At 48.7% G+C, this 20,604-nt stretch overlaps 1 protein-coding gene across 18 annotated transcripts in view; it reads right to left on the bottom strand.

Moving 5' to 3' along the window:
- Positions 1-1,154: 1,154 nt before the first annotated feature.
- The window catches only part of RBFOX3 (RNA binding fox-1 homolog 3), a 225,372-nt gene continuing 205,922 nt past the window's right edge, over positions 1,155-20,604 (bottom strand). For 9 of the 18 annotated variants that reach the window (XM_081899817.1, XM_081899819.1, XM_081899824.1 and 6 more), the window contains 7 exons: positions 19,838-19,898; positions 17,025-17,078; positions 16,701-16,833; positions 15,130-15,169; positions 14,008-14,069; positions 4,973-5,108; positions 1,155-2,562 (listed from right to left, as the gene is read on the bottom strand). In XM_081899817.1, the coding sequence (XP_081755943.1) occupies positions 2,506-2,562; positions 4,973-5,108; positions 14,008-14,069; positions 15,130-15,169; positions 16,701-16,833; positions 17,025-17,078; positions 19,838-19,898 (543 nt within the window). In that variant the 3' untranslated portion in view covers positions 1,155-2,505. Of the gene's footprint in view, positions 3,834-4,972; positions 5,109-14,007; positions 14,070-15,129; positions 15,170-16,700; positions 16,834-17,024; positions 17,079-19,837; positions 19,899-20,604 lie in introns of all 18 variants that reach the window. The other 9 variants (XM_081899830.1, XM_081899827.1, XM_081899816.1 and 6 more) reach the window with 5 other exon arrangements.

Raw genomic sequence — 20,604 nt, 5'->3', positions numbered from 1 at the left:
CTTGTCCCCATGTTCAGCAACATTTGCACTGCCAGTGCTGCTCAGGTGGGCACGACTGCAGCAAGAGCAACAAGCTTGGCATTTTGAAAACTGTCTAACCCAGTCCGTTGCTTTAATAATGAAATTTCATCCTTCAGCCAGAGCTGTAATGGGGTGTTTGAGAAATCCTGGTCTCCCAGCATTAACACGAGTATTACCCTGTTTCCTATCATGCCTTTCACAGGCAGCCAGGAAACTCTTCATTACCTGCTCATGCTTCCCTGTTTGCTGGCCTTCTATTTCCTCACTGTGTGTAGAAGAGCAGGGGTGGGGAATCTGTGGCCCTCTGGATGTTATTGGAAGCCCATCAGCTCTAGCCAGCAAGGCCAAAGGATGATGGGAGTTGTAGTCCAGCAACATCAGGAGGGCCACATGTGTAGAACCACCTTAAGAAACTTAATGCATGGTGAGGTGTTCCTCCTGTGCAAATCCACTTTGTGTGACTGCCTTGAAAACTGCCTGCTGTTATCATCACCTTATACATGGCAAATGACAAGGGCGTGTGTGTGTGTGTGTGTATAGCTGGACAGACAGAGCTACAGAACTGCTGGATATATTTACTAGCAGTGGGTCATACAAACAAACAAAAAACAGTTCCACACAATTTACCTGCATGGAACATTCATGGCTGTGTGATGCTGCAAAGGCTGTCAGGACTCTGTAATGGATCTGGCACATACCGTATATGGAGAAACATTGTGCTCCACCAAGGAGATGCAACTCATAGCCTTCCAGGTGCTTAAATAGCTCTGCCCCAGCCTGCCTGCCCCGCCCGCGTGTTCGCAGACTCGCAAGTAGCAAACACAGAGATTTATGGAGCCCCTGATCAGCAGCAGAGAATACCTCAGACCTTGCTTTCTCTTAAGTCAACATGGTCTCCTGTAGGGGTCACTAGACTCCAGCTCCCATCTTCCCTGACCATTTGATCCCAGGCTGGCTGTGGCTGATGTTGGGAGTCCAGCTGAGCAGCGCACTTCTCATCCCTGCTGTAGTGACCTGCAATCGGAATACCGCTGAGCCATGGCTCAAACTCATGTCTCTCCTTCCCGCTTGCACCATTCATTGCCCCCCTCTCTTTCCCCCCACCCCCGAGTCAAAAGCTTGAGCCATCCTGGTTGAAGAAAGAAACCTTTATTAATAATCTTAATAATAATAATCAATAAATAATAATAGTAGTAATAATAATAATAATACTGTTTATTTGAATGGTCACACCTTTGAAGCGTACAGAATGGGGCGGGTGGGCGGGCTGATACTCCCAGGGTGGGAGACAGGGCAGCAAATGGGAGGAGCTTTATACAAGGGGGAGGGAGTGGCAAAGGAAGGGGCTATATACAACGGGAATAGAAAAGGAGGATCATCTGGTTGCTGGCGTGTCAGGAGCTTTAATGCTGAGTAGAAAGTGAGGTTTCATGAGATGAATAAGCCAAGGGGGGGGGGGTCAGGGTCAGCATGGGGAAGGACCAGAGTCCATCTGGCTCTGGGAGCAGGTGGCAGGGTGTGGGGAGCGGGCCGTAGGACATGCACCCCTCCCACTATGGGCCATGGGCACGGAAGAAACCGATGGGAGAGAGCGTGCCCACTGGCGCCAGCAGGTATTTGCTCAGTTTGTGCACAGCCCTTGGTGCACAGCCCCGCCTCACTCCCTGACACCACCATGGGGCTGTGGCCTCCCACGGGCTTGGCCACGCAGTTGTAAGGGCGTGCTTGCCCCGGTGGTGGTGGTGTGTGTGTGTGTGTGTGTGGTGGCAACCGTTGGCCCTTTGAGGATAGGGGTTGGGAGTTCTTGGTAGATCTGGAGACCACACGCAAGGCAGGGATCGCCTCAGATGAGCTCAGCTCTGTGAAGCCACAGTGAGAGCAGCCAGGCCTACTGCAAGGAAGGTAAACAGGGTGCAGCTTCTGACCCCCTCTGGGGCTGGTGGGAGCTGGGTTCTCGGGGGAAGGGGGGAAAGTGCAATCTCTTCAAAGGAAAAAAAACAACAACACCCCTCTAAAACCCGAGATTCCCACCCACAGAAACAAGGTGGCTGTGCCCAGAAAGTCCCTGGCCTGGCCCTGCCTGGGCATCCCGAGGCCTTGCCATGTTGACAAATGGATGAACCAGCAAAGCACAAAAAGCATTGGGAGGTTCTGGGAAGCGAGAAGCAGGATTGCTAGCCCTGCGGGAGCGCTCGTGGCGTGTTCTGTGGTTAGGGGACGCCCGCAGCTCTTCTTCTTCTTCTTCAGGAGGGCTGGAAGGAAGACGTGGTGGCCTGGGAGGGCCTGCGGAATCCAGTCTGTGTCAGTGCCTGTCCCTGGCCCCGTGGGTCTGCAGCGGGGTGTGCGGGGAGCAGGGCACGGGTCTCCCGGTGTGCGGACGGCTTTGCAGAGTCTGTGGGCGGCTGCCGTCCATCCGTCCCGGTCAGTGGGTTGGTCGGCCGGCCGGTGCTTGAGCTCCGTCTGGATGGCCTGTCGCTTGGCTTGTTAGTTTTGTAACTGTTTTGTTGGCTCGTTAAGTTTTGTAACTGTTTTGTTGCTTTGCTTAAAAAAAAAATTTTTTTTTGTGCCCTTCCTGGTCCCAGAAGGAAACAGCTGAAGGTTTCACTACAACAGAAAACAAAGGCAGAACGTTCCATGGAGCAACCTGCAGGCGGCAGGCGGGGAAGACTTGGCATCGGGGAAGGGCTTTCTGCTCTCTGGGGGTGTGCTGGTCTGGGTATGGTAGAGCTGGGAAGTGGGAGCCTGGGACTCAGTTCCCAGCACCCAGCACCCGCCCCGCCTCCTGTGTCTGCATAAGTGCCCTCCCCTCCCCTGCCCCCTTTCTGTACAGATGTATGTGCCAGACCTGCTCACACAGAGCGCTGCCCACCTCCTACATCGAATGGCTGCTTCCCATACAAACAAAGGAGCTGGGATCATTCAGCCCACCAGGAGGCTGGTCCCAACCAGCTCCTTCATATTGCTAGGCATGTGGTTTGATAAGCCTAGAGAGCAGGGGCTCCTTGCAGGGTCCCCTCTTCCCCCACCTGCTCTCACTCTTGCTGCATGCTTGGAAAGCTGTCCTCCACCTCCCCCATCGTATCATTCCTCCGCAAGGGGGCAGCTTCCAGTTCCTGCAGGCAGAGGAAGCAAAATTCTCCCTGCTGTTGCTTGGAGGCTGAGTGCATCTAAGCAGCGTAAGGTGGGTTGGGACTGCAGCCTGCACCTGCTGGGATTCTGGAGCAGCCTGGGGCCCTGCCCACCTGGTCCTTGCGTGTGTGTGTGTGTGTGTGAGGAGCGTGGGCAGTTTGCATCCGAGAGGGATAACATCCTGAGTTCTTTTAACTGCACCCTCTCTCCCCTGTGCAAGGACCTGAACACCTGGCACAATGCAGGGGGCCTGATGGGGGGCCTAAGTCGAGCGCCACATGGCCCCGGGGCTCGTGGCAGGAAAGCTTGGGAGCAGGGTGGGCTCTAGGGAGGCTCTCTGTGAGGTTCTGCTTGCTGGTGGTGTTTGGTTTTGTTTGGTCTGGCGGAAGCAGGCGCCTGTCCCAACCCTCTCCCCCCCCCCCGGCTAGTAGCTTTGCAAAATGAAAACAAACTTGGCGGCACACCATCAGAGACAGGTGGAATGTGAGGCATGAGAGGCGGCTTGAGGTAAAGAAATATGTGGTTTAGGCTGCCGAGGGCCAGCAGCGTGGGGCGGGGGCCCATGTCCATTTGATTTTGGTTTGATTTCTAAGGAGCAGTCAGTGTTACTATTGTGAGGAGGGGCTGGGTCTGTCTTGCTAGTAGGGAGTGAAGCGGCTGTACCCTCCTCGGTATAGACTAGCCTGCAACATCAAAGACGGAGAAAAAGCCAATCAGTATAAAGGAGAGGCACAGCCCATCCCTGCCCTGTTATTTCAGCCAAGACTGGGGTCCCTTGGGACCCCCAAGGCTGGCAGAGGCCTTGCTTTGTGGTGGGGACGAAGTGGTGGTGGTGGTGGTGGTTGGACTCAACTCCCAGCATGCAATGCTGCTGTGGGCCTGGGCTCACAAGAAGTCCAGAGGATAATGGATGGATAAGGCTGAGGTACATTTTTTAAAAAATAAAATAAAGGAAAGCAGAGCTTTCGAAGCTGGAACTTAGCTGTTTCCTATGGACCATTTCAGTAGTAAGGGGAGAGAGATGGATTGCACTCAAGCCTCAGTCCCCTTCAGCCAGCCCAGGATCTTCCGCCCTGCCTCTGCCCCCTCCCCGACACCCAAAAGAACTGAACCCAATTCCTTAAGCCCACGAGATGGCTGCAAAGGCCATTCGTTCCTTGTTTTATCGTTGGGAAGGCACTGACGGGCTAGTGGCTTGGGTGGGGAAGGTTAGTAAAGCAGGGTGGCTTGGATGTTTCTCCTCTTTGATGCTGTATGTGAAAGCTGATTGCAAGGAGGCGTCACTGCAAGAAATGGGTGCGGCAGTGTGTGTGAGATCGGGAGTAGCAGGGAGTGGCGTCGGGCTTGTACAACCAACCCCACCCTCTGCCCTGCTCCACTTCTCTGCCTAAGAGTTAGCTGCTCCTTCAGAAATGGTTCCTGAGCAAACGGCCACTTCCACTTGGACAAGATGCTGCCCGCTCTGGACCACCTTCCCTACAGAGCAGTGCATCAAGGCAGGCTAAATAGGAGGAAGCCTGGTGACAGCCAAGAATGTCGCAGCAGGCCTGTGTATGTCCTTCCTAGTGGCCACGAAAGCAGGAGGGTCTGCACCAGGCCCTGTGTGTGTTGTGTGTTTCTGTCCTTCCCTCCCCACTCTTGGGATTCTCCTCCTTAGGCTTCCTTTCCCTGCACAGTGCTGAGGAGGCGGCTGCAACCGAGGGGTGAATTTGGATGTTTCCCAACACCCCTCTCTTTTTACCCTAAGTGGCCAGCCCAGCCCCAAGGCGGCATGCTTCCCAGACAGCCCCACGCGCAAATAGGTGGGAGGGAGGGCTCTTACCATAGTGCCAATGCTGTAGGTGGCAGCAGGGCCGATGGTGTGGTGGTAAGGATCTGCAGCTGCATAAACTCGGCCATAACTAGGAGCGAACACAGGGGGCAGCGTTAGAAACTGGGGGGTCGCAGAGTTGCCAACCCTAAATGTTAAGAAAATCATGAATCAGGCCCCGGATGTCATACATAGTTTTTGTTTTTGTTTAAAGTTATAATACACCTCAACAGAAATGGCAGGATTATTTTCTGAGTTGTTAGGAAACAGCCCACCAAAGAGCTTTCGGTCTCCTCCATACACACACAGAGCACTTCAGACTTTGGACACCCTTAGAATACACCAAGATTTGTGAGCCATGTGCAAACTGCATCTTCATTCCCACCACTCTGGTTCCTTAAGCCCGGATGAAATTGTTGCTATCAAAGGGTTAAGAGTAGCAGAAACGCTCTAATCACTGAGCAGCTGGAGGTCATTAGGCTTCCAGGAACATGAGTCTGTATAAATAGTCCCCCTGTTTGTTTGTTCTTCCCCCTTCTCCCTTTTGGGTGTGTGTTTTTGCTGAGATGTGTGGTTCGTCACCAGGATTGTTTTTTGGTGTTTTGTAAATAAACCTTATTTTGATTTACAAACCGCATGCTCCAGGACTCCTTTTGGGAAGATGCTGCCTCTCCTGCCCTTCTTAGCTGCTGCGCGAAATCCTCTGCCGTGGTGAGACTTTTAAAGAAGGAAGTGCACTGGGCATTTACATTAAACTAATTAAAGTTTAATGGGACAGGTTATGGTTGTTTGTACGTCAAGAAGGAGATAAGGAGAGCAGTTCAGAGTGATTTATGCAAGGACTGGAGTGAAGACAGAAGCGGTTGCCGACAACGAAAGCCTCCAAAGCAGCTTGAGTCCTGCAACGTGCCTAGAAAAGTTTTAAAGAGGCACTGCGCAGTTTGTACTCGCTGGAAGACGTCTGATTCCTCAAGGAGCCACCTCAGCAGCTGGGAGACGGTCTACAGGTGTGTGAGTATCGTTCCTAAGCCCCAGGGAGGATGGCAGAGTCCCAGGAAAGTTTTACTGTCCCGTTTACGCGACTCAATGGGAAAAATTGGCAAGATTGGAAGGCTAGAGTAAGGGTTTGGTTGCAAGCAAAAGAGTTGTGGAGCTGTACTGAAGCACCGCCTTTACAGGCAGCTGCAGACGCGTCTGCAGAAGCCAAAGCAGCAGCAGCAGCTTCACAGAAACGCGACAGGAAAGCCCAAGGTCTACTAGTTTTGGCAGTGGGACCAGAGCAAATGCCTTATGTTTCTGAGTTAAAGAACACGCATGAGGTCTGGACGGTTCTGCAGCGGTTAAATTCCAGAAACACTGCGGGGGCCAAGATCCATGCTACAAGATGTTTGTTTGATTTACGTCTCCAACCGGGAGCGTGTGTGAAAGAACATATTGCCAAAATGGTGTCTGCCTTTAATCAACTAAGACAGCTGGGCATTCCTTTCTCTATGGAGCAGCAGTCATACATATTGTTGTCTTCTCTTGATAAAAGCTATGAGACTCTAGCTCTAACTTTGGAAGCTATGCCTTCAACTGAATTAACCCTTGAATACATTTCTTCTCGGCTTGCGGATGAACAGGATAAAAGGCAAAGAGAAAGAGGTTTGTCTTTAAAGGGGAGTTATGCTGTGCCTAAGAGTGTTGATGCTGAGTTTGAGCACACAGTAAATGCTTTTGCAGCTAGACACTGTTTTCGCTGTGGTTCCCCTTCCCACCTAATCAGGAATTGCACACGTGAACCTGGTCAAGACAGCAACAAGGCCGTTACCCCTAGTTACCAGACAAGGAGTTCCAGGGGACGTCGAAGAAGAGGAGGAGGTCGTGGCTACTCCCACAGCACACAGCACATGGCTTCAGCAATGGCGTTGATGCAAGGGCGTGGCCAAGGCAGCAATCTACGCTGGTTGATCGACAGTGGTGCATCTCACCACCTGGTGGCGCCATCTAGTGTACGTTTGCAGAATTGCAGACATTTGCTAACCCCTAAAGTTGTGACAATGGCAGATTCAACTAAACGTTCCTTAGAGACTGTAGGCACAGTGTTCTTGAATTGTTTGCAAACAGAAATTGATGCCTACGTGCTAAAGGGACTGAAGGGGTGTATTTTGTCTGTGTCAGAACTTGATAGAAATGGGTTTAAAACTGTGTTTGAAAATGGGGTTTGCACTATTTCAAAGAATAACGTATCTCTTTTGCAGGTGGAATGCAGAAATGGGTTATATTATTTTGAGACAAGTCCAGATGAAGTTGAACAGGTTCATGCTGGTTGTGTGAACACGCCTACCCATAATTCTTGTGTTCATTTATGGCACCGCCGTTTAGGGCATATTAATTTTCAGTATGTTAAAAGGCAACCTGAATTATCAGAAGGGTGCAAATTGAACAAATGTAATAAGTATTTGGATTGTACTGCATGCAAAAGTGCGAAGGTTCATAGATGCAGCTATCCCAGTTCAGATAGGAAATCTGACAAAGTATTCCAACTTGTGCATATGGACCTATGTGGCCCAATGCCTGTTGCTAGCATGGGAGGTTCGAAGTATGCACTGTGTCTCTCGGATGACAAAACAAAGGTTACATGGTTTTTTCCTCTCAAAACAAAAGCAGATACTGCAGAAACAGTTAAAAATTGGGTTCATGCGGTAGAACTTGAATTCGGTACTAGAGTACTTGCTTTTCAGACAGACAGAGGGTCAGAATTTACCGGGTCTGTGTTGCAGAATTTCTTTAAGAAAAAGGGAATTAAGCATCGTCTGTCTACACCTTATTCCCCCCAAGAAGGAGGCGTGGCCGAACGTAAAAATAGGGTTCTGCAAGAGTTGGCAAACTCTATGTTGTTTGATGCTAAACTTCCTCAAAGTTACTGGGCGGAAGCCTGGCAGGCGGCTACTCATATTCTGAACCGAGTATATAATTCGGTAATTGATACTACGCCTTATTTTGCTTTATATGGGAAGAAGCCCAAAGTTAATTACTTTCGGGTGTTTGGATCTCAAGCCTATGTACTTATCCCAAAAGCGTTAAGGAAAAAGGGAAGTCCAAGGGCTAGGAAACTCATCTTTTGCGGGTACGAACCACATGCCAAATCTTGGAGGTTTGTGGACCCAGGTGGGGATACTACAAGAGTGGTCCTCAGTAGGAGCGCTGATTTTTGTGAGCAGTCCGGATGGACTCACTTACACGCTAACCCTGACATTTTGAGAGATGATTTAGGCATTCATGCTGAGAAAGAAAGTCCAGAGAGTGATGAGCCAGAAGGGGATGGTGCACATGGTTCAGATGCAGATTCTGATCAGGCACGAGGTTCTTCTCCTAAGGTAGAAAAGCCAGAATCTAGGAGTGCTCCAACTTCGCCAGTCAGTAGGCCTAGCAGACAGCAAAAGCAAAGCAGGTCACCTGCAACACCAAGCCCAAGGAAGGTATCTAAACGGAGGTCTTTATCCCTAGGGGCGCGTCCAGACATAAAGTCTGAGACAGATTCTGACAGCCAACGGTCAGAGGGGGCACAAGAGGAGCAATTGCGCAGGTCAAGTCGTGCAACGAAGGGCAAGCCGCCAGAGCGGTTTAAGGTGACAAGTGTATACGTAAATATGGCACAGTGTGAGCCAGAAAGCTATATGGAAGTACAACAGCTTCCAAGCTCAGAAGCCGTAAAGTGGCAGGAAGCAATGGAAAAAGAGATGGCTTCAATGAAGTCTCTCGGTGTGTTTACAAGTACAGAGCTTCCGAAAGGGCAACAAGCTGTAGGTTGTCGATGGGTATATCGTTTAAAGCCCACAACTACTGAAGAGTTGCAATATAAAGCCCGGCTAGTTGCAAAAGGGTTTTCGCAGCGCAAAGGTGTTCACTATTCTCAAATCTATGCCCCTACTTCAAGGTCGGAGTCATTAAGAATGCTTCTAGCCTCTTCAGCTAAGAAGGGAAATAAGCTGTTTCATTTTGATGTCAATGTGGCTTATTTAAATGCAGACTTACAGGAGGAAGTCTATATGACACCACCACCAGGTTTTGAAGGAGACAAGCCAAACCAGGTCTGGCGCCTACACAAATCCATTTATGGGTTGAAACAGTCCGCCCGTAATTGGAATTCCTGCTTAAACGATGCTCTAGAGAGCATGGGGTTCAGAAAGAGCGCAGCAGATGCGTGTCTTTATCTAAAAGGCTCGGGATGTGAACAAGAAGCAGTTTTGATATTTGTTGACGATTTATTATACAGTGGAAAGGATGATAAACTTGCACAACAATTTGCCACCAAGCTTGGAGAAAGGTTTCAGATAAAATCACTAGGCAATGTATCTGTTTATCTAGGAGTTAAAATTCAGCAAGATGAAAATGGTAACTATTGGCTTAGCCAAGAAGCTAAAATCCAGCAGTTGCTGGAAAGGTTTAAAATGAACAACTGTGCTGGTGTTAAAACCCCAATGGAGTTAAGTTACACAAAGGATGCTCAAACTGAGCAAAAGGCAGAGTTCTGTAATCCCGGGGTTTACCAGTCAGCGATAGGCAGTCTACTCCACATTGCACAGTGGACTCGGCCCGATATAACATATGCTGTCAACATGCTGTGTAGACAAGCTGAAAAACCATCAATGCATGCTTGGCAAGGAGTAAAAAGAGTTTTAAGGTATCTCCAAACTACCAAAAGCTTTCGCTTAAAACTATCAGCAGAGGGCAGCACACAACTTGAATGTTGGGCCGACAGCAGTTGGGCAGATGCTGGACCAGATAGAAAATCAGTGTCAGGAATGGCGATAAAATTTGGAAATGCACTAATTGGTTGGAGATCAAGAAAACAATCACTTATAGCTTTAAGTTCAACTGAATCTGAGTTCAATGCGTTATCAGATATATGTAGAGAACTGGAATTTTATAAGCAACTGGTACAAGAATTGTTTGGAGAATGTTCCCTACCTATCAGAGTGTGGGAAGACAATCAACCTTGTATTAAACTAGCTAAATCAGGTCAATTCAAGGCGCACACAAAACACTTGGATATCCGTTATCAAAATGTATGCCAAAGTGTAAAACAAGGTTTAATTGAACTAAAGTATTGTCCAAGCCAAGAAAATCTCGCAGACGGTTTTACAAAAGCTTTGAGTCCGCAATCTCATAAATGTTTCTGTTCAGGTTTAAATTTGTATTAAGGTTGGTACAGCTCAGTGTTACGAGCGAGAGGGGGTGTTGCTATCAAAGGGTTAAGAGTAGCAGAAACGCTCTAATCACTGAGCAGCTGGAGGTCATTAGGCTTCCAGGAACATGAGTCTGTATAAATAGTCCCCCTGTTTGTTTGTTCTTCCCCCTTCTCCCTTTTGGGTGTGTGTTTTTGCTGAGATGTGTGGTTCGTCACCAGGATTGTTTTTTGGTGTTTTGTAAATAAACCTTATTTTTGATTTACAAACCGCATGCTCCAGGACTCCTTTTGGGAAGATGCTGCCTCTCCTGCCCTTCTTAGCTGCTGCGCGAAATCCTCTGCCGTGGTGAGACTTTTAAAGAAGGAAGTGCACTGGGCATTTACATTAAACTAATTAAAGTTTAATGGGACAGAAATTCCCCTGAACATCTTCAGAAGGTCTAAGGGAAGGAAGTCATTACTAGCAACCAAGGGCCGGCCACTGGAAAAGTGTTGCAAACAAGGGAAATTCTGTGCTTGGCACCAGAGTGCAAGGGAAAATACGCAAAACCTGAAAAGAACTGAGAGAGCGTAAAAGAAACACACATTAAAATAGGTTGCGAGGTGTGTATTCGGGAACACCTGCTCAAGCCCAGCCCTTGCCCATCACCTGTGCTGCCTTGTCACAGATAGCAGTGGGCATGCTGCGAACTGAAAGAGCTGCCCTGGCATGGACTGCTGCTCCGGTTCCACCTTGCGAAGTATCTCCCGCTCTCACTGGCAGCACAACTCCCAGGTCTCTGGCCAGAATGACACATTACATGCCCAAGTTGTGCTTCCAGTCCCCTGGGCATTTCTTCTCTGGTGCAAAGTGGCAATTGCAGGGTGGGGGGCAGCGAGGTGTGCGAGACAGAAGCATGTGCCTGGAACCCCCGTTTGGCCAGAAGTGATGGTCGTGGGAAGAATGAAACAAGTGCCTGCCCCTTCCTCAGACTTGAGAGAACAAAGGCATTGGCAGCCCAGGGAGGGAAGGAGGAGGGAAGCTAACTAGGGAGAGGCACCCAAACTTGGGCTCCTTAAAAATCTGGCCAGCTCCTAGATCAGCTGTGGGGGAACCTTTGACCTGTCAGATGTTGCTGAACACTGAATTCCAATCATCCCTGGCCATTGGCCATGCTCGCTGGGGCTGATGGGAGCTGTGGCTCAGCAAGATCCAGAGGGCCAAATGTTTCCCACACTTATCCTAGATGAGGAGTGGGGAACCTCAGGGCAAAATGGTCCTCTGAACACTCCCTGGGCTAGAAAAGGTTCCCCGGCTAGATGTTGTCCTAGATGGTGAACATTAAGTCTGTGATGCTGTGCATCTGTGCTTATTAGAAAAAAGGAGATGGAGGAGGAATCGGAGTGAATTACAGTGTGGCAACCAGCTGGAAAAGGGGATCGAGATGAAAAGAACTGGTTGTGTGTGGCACACAGGAAATGGAGGCTGAATAGCTTCCTGGCTGCCTCTGGAAAACAGGAAAGGGTGCGGAAGGATGGGGAACAGGGACTGGAGCAGATCCTTTGGCAATATTGGATCATAAGAGGAATAAATTATAAGAGGATTTTGTGTGTGAGGAAGAGAAGGAACAAAGAGCTTAATTCCAGGGGTTCTTAAACTAATATTTCAAAAAGAAGAATGGAGTTGCAAGACTGATATTCAATAGCTAAAGTCTTAAAGCAGTAAAAGCTCAGGGGATTTTAAGAATGCTTAGTATTTATAGTTCAAATTACTTTGTGTGCATAATGATATCTTGGAGGTTTGAATACTGCAATGGGCTCTAAGTGGGGCTGCCCTTGGGTCTGGACTGGAGGCTTGTGGTAGGCAGGTTGTGGATGGGAGCTTCTGGTCAGGGTCCTTTCCAACTCTACAATTCCATGCTTCTAGAACATGTCACACCATTGTTAAAACAGCTGCACACCTGCTAACCAAGCCAGGTTCAAGGTTCATGGATTGACTTACAAAGTCCTGAGTGACATGGGTCCAGGACACCTCAGGGATCACTGAGATCACATGCAGGAGTGTCTTTGGTTGTTACCTGAGTTGGTGAGGCTTGTTTGACAACAATGAGAAGCCTTCAGTGTCATCAGCCCAGTCCTATGGAACACGCTGCCCACAGAGATTCAGCAGGCCTCTACGGTGACAACTTTTAAATGCCTGCTGAAAACTTTTCTGTTCTGCCAGGCCTATGCAGGCAATTAAGAGTACACCTGTTGTACTTTGTTGATGTTAGTTTTTAATTTTAAAGTTAACTTTTGATGATTTTATTGTTTGGTTTTTTGTTTTCATGTGGCTGTAAACTGCTGTGATATAGCTTTATGATACAGAGGTATATAAACACTTTTAAATAGATAAACCATCTCAGTAATTCTTGACACAGCCCTGTAAGGTAGGCCAGCATTACTGCAGATGGGGGGCTGAGATTATATTGGGATTCACCTAAGACCACCCTTGTGGCTTAACTGAGATCCGAACTGTAGCTCAGAGCCCATTCTTCTAAACCAGGGGTGGGGGAACCTCCCTCTAGATATTGCCGTTGGCCAAGGTGGCTGGAGCTGGTGGGAGTTTGAGCCCAACAATGTCTGTAGGGACACACAGCTTCCCCTCCCCCTGCCCTAACCATTAGAATGCCTATACATTAAGTAAAATGTGGGCATTTTAAACCAAGCAGAATAACTAAACATGCATTTTCCTCTTTGTCGAGAAATAATAGAGGTGGAAAACTTTATATCATAATTTTAATATATCATAAAAGTCCATTTATATTTTCCAGGAGACTCATGAGAAGGACCTGGCAAAAATCTAATAGGTTGCTTGCAGCTCTTTCCTGGGAAAACTGGATGGGTCCCCCCCCCCAATTCTGTCTCCATGTTTTTCATCTGCATGCTTCCATGGAGGAAGAATGTCATGTTGGAGTGATCTAAAAGTAGTTACCATTCAACGCTTTCCCTGATATTCCACCGATAGACTAATTAAATGACAATCAACCGCATTTCTAATAGGATACTAAAAGACAAAGGTAGTAAAGGGGTGAGGGGAATGTTAATCAGTGTGAATTAATAACCAGATAAATAATATTTCCTCCAGCTTTCCAGTATGATAACCACAGCCACCTTTGTCATAATTTGGATATTAGAAGAATGAGGGGACTGTGAAGAGTTAAATACAGCTGCCTTGTTACCACAGAGCTTTGCCCTGCAAGAGAGGCCACCTAACAGGCCCCACAGAACTTGGTCATGTTCCATACAGTTGCTCCATAGAATAGAATAGAATAGAATAGAATAGAATAGAATAGAATAGAATAGAATAGAATAGAATAGAATAATTGATTCCTATAGGTGTGAAAGGAATGAAGCAGATTCTCATGAACAACTGGTATTTGAGGCACATTATAATAAGAGCCAGGGGTCAGGTCAGATTGAGTCTGGATAGCTCAGCTGGTTAAAGTGTGGTGCTGATAATGCCAAGGTTGCAGGTTTGATCCCCGTATGAGACAGCTGCATATTCCTGCATTGCAGAGGGTTGGATTAGATGATCCTCAGGGACCTTTCCAACAATTCTATGCGCTGCTGAGCCCTGGAGTTTCATATCCAGACAGGTCAAGCAATGGCCCTCACAGATGCAGAAGTGGGTTTGTAGAGGATGGGAACACGGCCTGCTGAAGGCAATGATGGCCCACCTTCCTCACTCCTTGGGGTGTCCTATCCAGACCCCGTAAACTGGTGTTGCTGGTGGGGACAGTACGGGGGCACCCTTCCTCATCCTTGTTGTCGAGGATGCTGGCTGATAACACTGGGCAGGGGAACAGGCCATGAACCGCAAGATCAGGACTAATAAACAGGTAGGGCTGCTTACCTGTCACTGTAAGCTGCTGCTGCCGCTGCCGGCTGGGCATATCTGTAGGCTGCGTAACCCCCCTGGAGCAAAGAGGAGAGACAAAAAGTTACTGTGAAGGCTGCGGTGCCTGTGCCGGCAACCAGGAAAAGAGGCATCTTGTGTCATGAGGCTGGTTCTCAGCAAAGAAGCTGGGCACCCCAGGTGCTAACCAAGCTCAGGAGGGACGCATGCAGCCACCCCACCAGATTAGCCCAACACCAGTCTCATTAGCATTCCCCGGGGATCTCACTAACATTAACCTGCAGAAATTAAACATGCTGAGGAGAGAATGTCACCTCCCTGGCGGGTGGCGGTGTTAACGAGATGTCGCCTCTGATAAATCCGTCAGTGTGCGCCTGAAATATTGCCCAGAGCACTTTAAATATGGAGGGGGAAATGCCGCTAGAAGACAGCATGCTGACACTGGACCAGCAAATAAATCCTGCCCTGGGGGGGAGCAGCTGTAGAAGGCACAGGGCCACTGGCAGGTCGAACCTGCGTGCGAGCCTGAGCGCCACCCCTGTCCCAACATGCTCTGCTGTTTTGCAGTGGTCCTCCTACAGCATGTGTGCGGGGAAGCTTATTTCAAGTTGTTTCCTTCACTGCCTTGATGCTATGGGGGACTCTGCAATGGCGGGGTGGGGGTGGGGAGAGTCAATGGTACACACACCTCATAAGCAGCAACTCAGGAGTGATGAAAAGGGATAGAGCGGATGGAGGGTGTACAGTTGCTGCCTTACCTCCTCTGCTCCCCAATGCCCCGAGACCAAGCAGAATATCCTTTGCGCTTGCGTTGCATTTGCAAGCACTGGCTCTGCAAATCCCCCGCCCGGTCGTCTCTCTTAACCAAGTGAGCAGGTGGGATTTGTCAAGACATGAAATATCCTCCCCAGAAGGTCATGTGCCTATTTACCAGCGTGTGTGTTTGTGGGGGTGAGAGAGGAGTGGTGTAGCACGAGAATCAGCCGGTGGGCTACTGCAGCTTGGACTGGAGAGTCAACAAACAAGAATTTCTCTCTCTCTCTCTCTCTCTCTCTCTCTCTCTCTCTCTCTCTCTCTCTCTCTCTCCTGTAAGAGCAAATCAAGAAAGGCTGGACTTACATAAATTTCAGCACCGTAGAATCCGTCCTGGTAAACCACTCTGCAGAGGAAAGAAGCAATGCAACGGTGACTTATGGCTGCGTGCGAGGCACTTTGAAGTCCATTCCGTGCGACTGCACATTTGTTTCAAAGGGTAACCCTGGCTCTGGCATCAAACGGACCTCTGTGACTCTGGTTTTCAGTGCTGTTAATGGCCTCTCTCTGCTTCCACGGCGAGATGCAAATGTGCTAGTCATCAAGCTGGATGGGGGCGATCTGCCTGACAGGCAAGTGGGATGACCAAGAAGGAGCAGATGCTCCTTCGGGGAATCTGGCTGCAGCCACTCAGATATGTTCCATGCTTAAGCATGGACATGGATGCTATGATTACTCATGTATAGATACTAAACTAAGCGAGTTTCTAACTCTTCTGTCAGTAGGGAATAGAAAGAGTCTGTAAAGGATGCAGCTTCTGTGCCTACTATGGCCACCTGTCCCATCCTGCATGGCCTCTAGTCATCGTCTCCCTCCACCTTTGGAGGCAGCAATGCTTCTGAATAGCACTTCCCAGAAACCGCTTGCAGGCTTCCCCCAGGCATCTGGTTGGCCAGGGTGAGAAAAGGATGCTGGACTAGATGGGCTCTTCTGATGTTCCCATCTTTCCTTGCCCAGCTGTCCCTCATGCTTCCCTTGCTGCCAAATAAATCAATAAAATCTACACTGCGCAAATCAGTTTCAGACTAGAGCATACAAATAAATATTTTGCGCAAAGCACATCTGCATGAATGCAACTGGCTTGCATAATTTATGATAGGCAGAGGAGTTGAGGGTTCTTACTGGGGGGGGGCAGGCGGGGAGGAAGTGCACAACTACACAGTGTGCTTTCCCAGCTGTGCAAATCTTGTGATATGTGAAGTGCCACATGAGTGTCTTCTATGTGGTAAGTACATGGGTTTGACAATCACACTCACTGGACTCCTTTAGCCTATTATTTGCATAGTCACAGTATTCAAACCAAACCAAACCAAACCCTCACTTTATATATAACTGTCAGTTTCTATTTCACTACACAGAAGAGATTGTACAGGAAACAACCAGTTTGCACGTTACTAAGGCATGCATGTGTGCCACTTTGGGCCCCGGAAGGGGGCGGAATGGGCTGAAGCATGCATTGACCTGCAACACAACCCCTGTGCTAGTGGGAAGTTGCCTGTATTCCTCCACCTCGCAAAATAATAAAAAAATGTTAAGAGGCAAACAGGGACAAATCTTCTGAAAGAGCCAAGACAAAATGGCTACTGAGTGTGCTAGTCACAGTGTTACTTCTATGGCCAGCTATCCTAATCAAACAGGCACACCTAAAGCAGACGCCTTTCTCTAGGTGAAACGGGCAGCCAGCCAGGTGCAGGCCAAATATGCCCCAAACATGGCTGGAGATGTAGTCAGGGCAGGGCAACTGGGAAGTGTTTCCCCTGAGGCTTGCTCGTGGGGAATGTGGGGGCAGACCAATCACCTGTTGTCTCTGTCCAAAGAGCCCAAAGGCTCCCCCCGCCCGCCTTTCGAAGGCCCCTGTCTCTGTGGCAAATACTCACGCTCCGTAAGCGGGGATGGGCGGAGGTGGGGGAGCTGCCCGGAACGTGTTGTAGACCGTGCGCCCCCGCCCCCGTAAGTGCGCCCCCCGGTACGCTACCGCTGTTCCTGTGGCTGGGTATGGAAAGCCTGTCACTGTGGGAGAGAAAAGGAAACCCCCATGAGCACCCCCAGAAGAGATGACTCATCCTCTGGCCTGTTTCACTGAGGCCCTATGGATAGCACCCTGCCCCCCAGCCCCCTCTTCTTGTTTTGTCACAGGCACCTGTGTCAGGAACAAGCAAGCAAGGATCTTGTCCAGGGACCTGGTCTGATCCAGACATTACCTGCATAGAACTCTGGGCCATAGACGGTGCCCACCACAGGGTTCAGTTTCCAACCTGGGGAGGAAGAACAAGGAGACGTGAGAGCATCACCCTGGCCCATACCTGTCCTGTGCTCTCACTGCCAGCCCTACCTGCCAGAGACCTAGGTGAAAGGCCTAAGGAGCTCTGGGTCAAGCTTTCTAGCAAACAAGAGCCAGTTTTGGATGTTCTTCTCATCATAGGGGATTGGAATGCTAAAGTAGGGAGTCAAGAGATAAAAGGAACAACTGGCAAGTTTGGCCTTGGAGATCAAAACGAAGCAGGGCAAAGGCTAATAGAGTTCTGTCAAGAGAACAAGCTGGTCATCACAAACACGCTTTTCCAACAACACAAGAGACGACTCTACACATGGACATCACCAGATGGGCAGCATCGAAATCAGATTGATTATATTCTCTGCAACCAAAGATGGAGAAGCTCTATACAGTCAGCAAAAACAAGACCTGGAGCTGACTGTGGCTCAGATCATCAGCTTCTTATAGCAAAATTCAAGCTTAAACTGAAGAAAGTAGGAAAAACCACTGGGCCGGTAAGATACAATCTAAGTCAAATCCCTTATGAATACACAGTGGAAGTGAGGAACAGGTTTAAGGATTTAGATTTGGTGGACAGAGTGCCTGAAGAACTATGGATGGAGGCTCGTAACATTATACAGGAGGCAGCAACGAAAACCATCCCAATGAAAAGGAAATGCAAGAAAGCAAAGTGGCTGTCCAATGAGGCCTTACAAATAGCGGGGGAGAGAAGGCAAGCAAAATGCGAGGGAGATGGTGAAAGATACAGGAAATTGAATGCAGATTTCCAAAGAATAGCAAGGAGAGACAAGAAGACCTTCTTAAACGAGCAATGCAAAGAAATAGAGGAAAGCAATAGAATGGGAAGAACCAGAGATCTGTTCAAGAAAATTGGAGATATGAAAGGAACATTTCGTACAAAGATTTCCATAATAAAGGACAAATGTGGAAAGGACCTAACAGAAGCAGAAGACATCAGGAAGAGGTGGCAAGAATACACAGAGGAATTATACCAGAAAGAAATGGATGTCCCGTATACCCCAGGTAGTGTGGTTGCTGACCTTGAGCCAGACATCCTGGAGAGTGAAGTCAAATGGGCCTTAGAAAGCACTGCAAATAACAAGGCCAGTGGAAGTGACGGTATTCCAGCTGAACTATTTAAAATTTTAAAAGATGATGCTGTTAAGGTGCTACACTCAATATGCCAGCAAGTTTGGAAAACTCAGCAGTGGCCAGAAGATTGGAGAAGATCAGTCTACATCCCAATCCCAAAGAAGGGCAGTGCCAAAGAATGCTCCAACTACCGCACAATTGCACTCATTTCACACGCTAGCAAGGTTATGCTTAAAATTCTACAAGGAAGGCTCAAGCAGTATGTGGACCAAGAACTCCCAGAAGTGCAAGCTGGATTTAGAAGAGGCAGAGGAACCAGAGACCAAATTGCAAACATGCGCTGGATTATGGAGAAAGCTAGAGAGTTCCAGAAAGACATCTACTTGTGCTTCATTGACTATGCAAAAGCCTTTGACTGTGTCGACCACGGCAAACTATGGCAAGTTCTTAAAGAAATGGGAGTGCCAGATCACCTCATCTGTCTCCTGAGAAATCTCTATGTGGGACAAGAAGCTACAGTTAGAACTGGATATGGAACAACTGATTGGTTCAAAATTGGGAAAGGAGTACGACAAGGCTGTATTTTGTCTCCCTGCTTATTTAACTTATATGCAGAATTCATCATGCGAAAGGCTGGGCTGGATGAATCCCTAGCCGGAATTAAGATTGCCGGAAGAAATATCAACAACCTCAGATATGCAGATGACACAACCTTGATGGCAGAAAGTGAGGAGGAATTAAAGAACCTTTTAATGAGGGTGAAAGAGGAGAGCGCAAAATATGGTCTGAAGCTCAACATCAAAAAAACGAAGATCATGGCCACTGGTCCCATCACCTCCTGGCAAATAGAAGGGGAAGAAATGGAGGTAGTGAGAGATTTTACTTTCTTGGGCTCAATGATCACTGCAGATGGTGACAGCAGCCACGAAATTAAAAGACGCCTGCTTCTTGGCAGAAGGGCAATGACAGGCCTAGACAGCATCTTGAGAAGTAGAGACATCACCTTGCCAACAAAGGTTCGTATAGTTAAAGCTATGGTTTTCCCAGTAGTGATGTATGGAAGTGAGAGCTGGACCATAAAGAAGGCTGATCGCCGAAGAATTGATGCTTTTGAATTATGGTGCTGGAGGAGACTCTTGAGAGTCCCATGGACTGCAAGAAGATCAAACCTCTCCATACTGAAGGTAATCAACCCTGAGTGCTCACTGGAAGGACAGATTGTGAAGCTGAGGCTCCAGTACTTTGGCCACCTCATGAGAAGAGAAGACTCCCTGGAGAAGACCCTGATGTTGGGAAAGATGGAGGGCACAAGGAGAAGGGGGCGACAAAGGACGAGATGGTTGGATAGTGTTTTCGAGGCTACCAGCATGAGTTTGACCAAACTGCGGGAGGCAGTAGAGGACAGAGGTGCCTGGCGTTCTCTGGTCCATGGGGTCACGAAGAGTCGGACACGACTAAACGACTAAACAACAACAACAACAACAACAATTCCTCCCCAGGAAGTACTACAAAGTACTCTGCCCATGCCCTGACACAGGCCCACCCCACCCCACAGAAAGCACTTTTTTTAAAAAAAGGCCTGCCAGTCTTCCAGCAATGACCAGCTCTGGCCTAGCACACCCTCTTGCCACAGCTTCACTCCATTACCATTTGTGTAGGGATTGGCTGCCTTCTTGTTTGTCATTACCCGGGCCGTGGCGTTGTTGACCTGGCAACACAAAGCACATAGAAAGTGAGTTAGTGGCAGTCCTTGGAGCAAAATATCCTCCTCCCAGGAGGGAACGTGGGACTAGAGACGCAAGGAACGTTTCAGGACAGACAAAAGCCAATCAGGGTTTGGACCAGATTCTCCAAAGAGTATGGGCTGGAAACCCTGCCTGCATATGACAGGTCTGGCAATGCCCCGATTTCCTTATCTTAGGTGTACAGCCCTTTGGAGCACACAGGCTTCAGACGTGTTGAGTGGGAAGTTGAATTTTGGAGCTTTTGAAGGAAACGTTTCTGAACCTCTCCATTCCCAGCATAACGTTCAACACCCAGCATGCAGGGAGGGCCCTGCCAAGGCTTCATGCACAGTGGGAGATCCATTCACCAGACAGGCTTGTGAAGATGCAAAGGAACACAGAGGGGCAGGAGCTCCAGAAAATGATGGCGTCAGCATCAGATCAGCACTGCCTGTCCGCCCTTGACCACAGCCCTGGCAAACTCAAGCAACATTATTCTGCAAGAAGCATCTTATATGGCACAACACTTTGTGCCTCAGTGTGATCAAGAAGGGTCCACCAGGGAGAAACCAAAGGCCTTGCTCCATCTCACCTCCAAACTCACTGACACTGAGGCTCCCCGTCATGTAACATTTTGAAGAAAACAAACCAGAACCACAACCAAGAAGGAAGCCAGGCAGCAATACGACT

This window comes from Podarcis melisellensis, assembly GCF_964234715.1.
Source record: "Podarcis melisellensis genome assembly, chromosome: 2".
NCBI classification, from domain to species: domain Eukaryota; kingdom Metazoa; phylum Chordata; class Lepidosauria; order Squamata; family Lacertidae; genus Podarcis; species Podarcis melisellensis.
The sequence above is the reverse complement of the archived record's forward strand: the minus strand, read 5'-3'. Positions and strand labels throughout refer to the sequence as shown.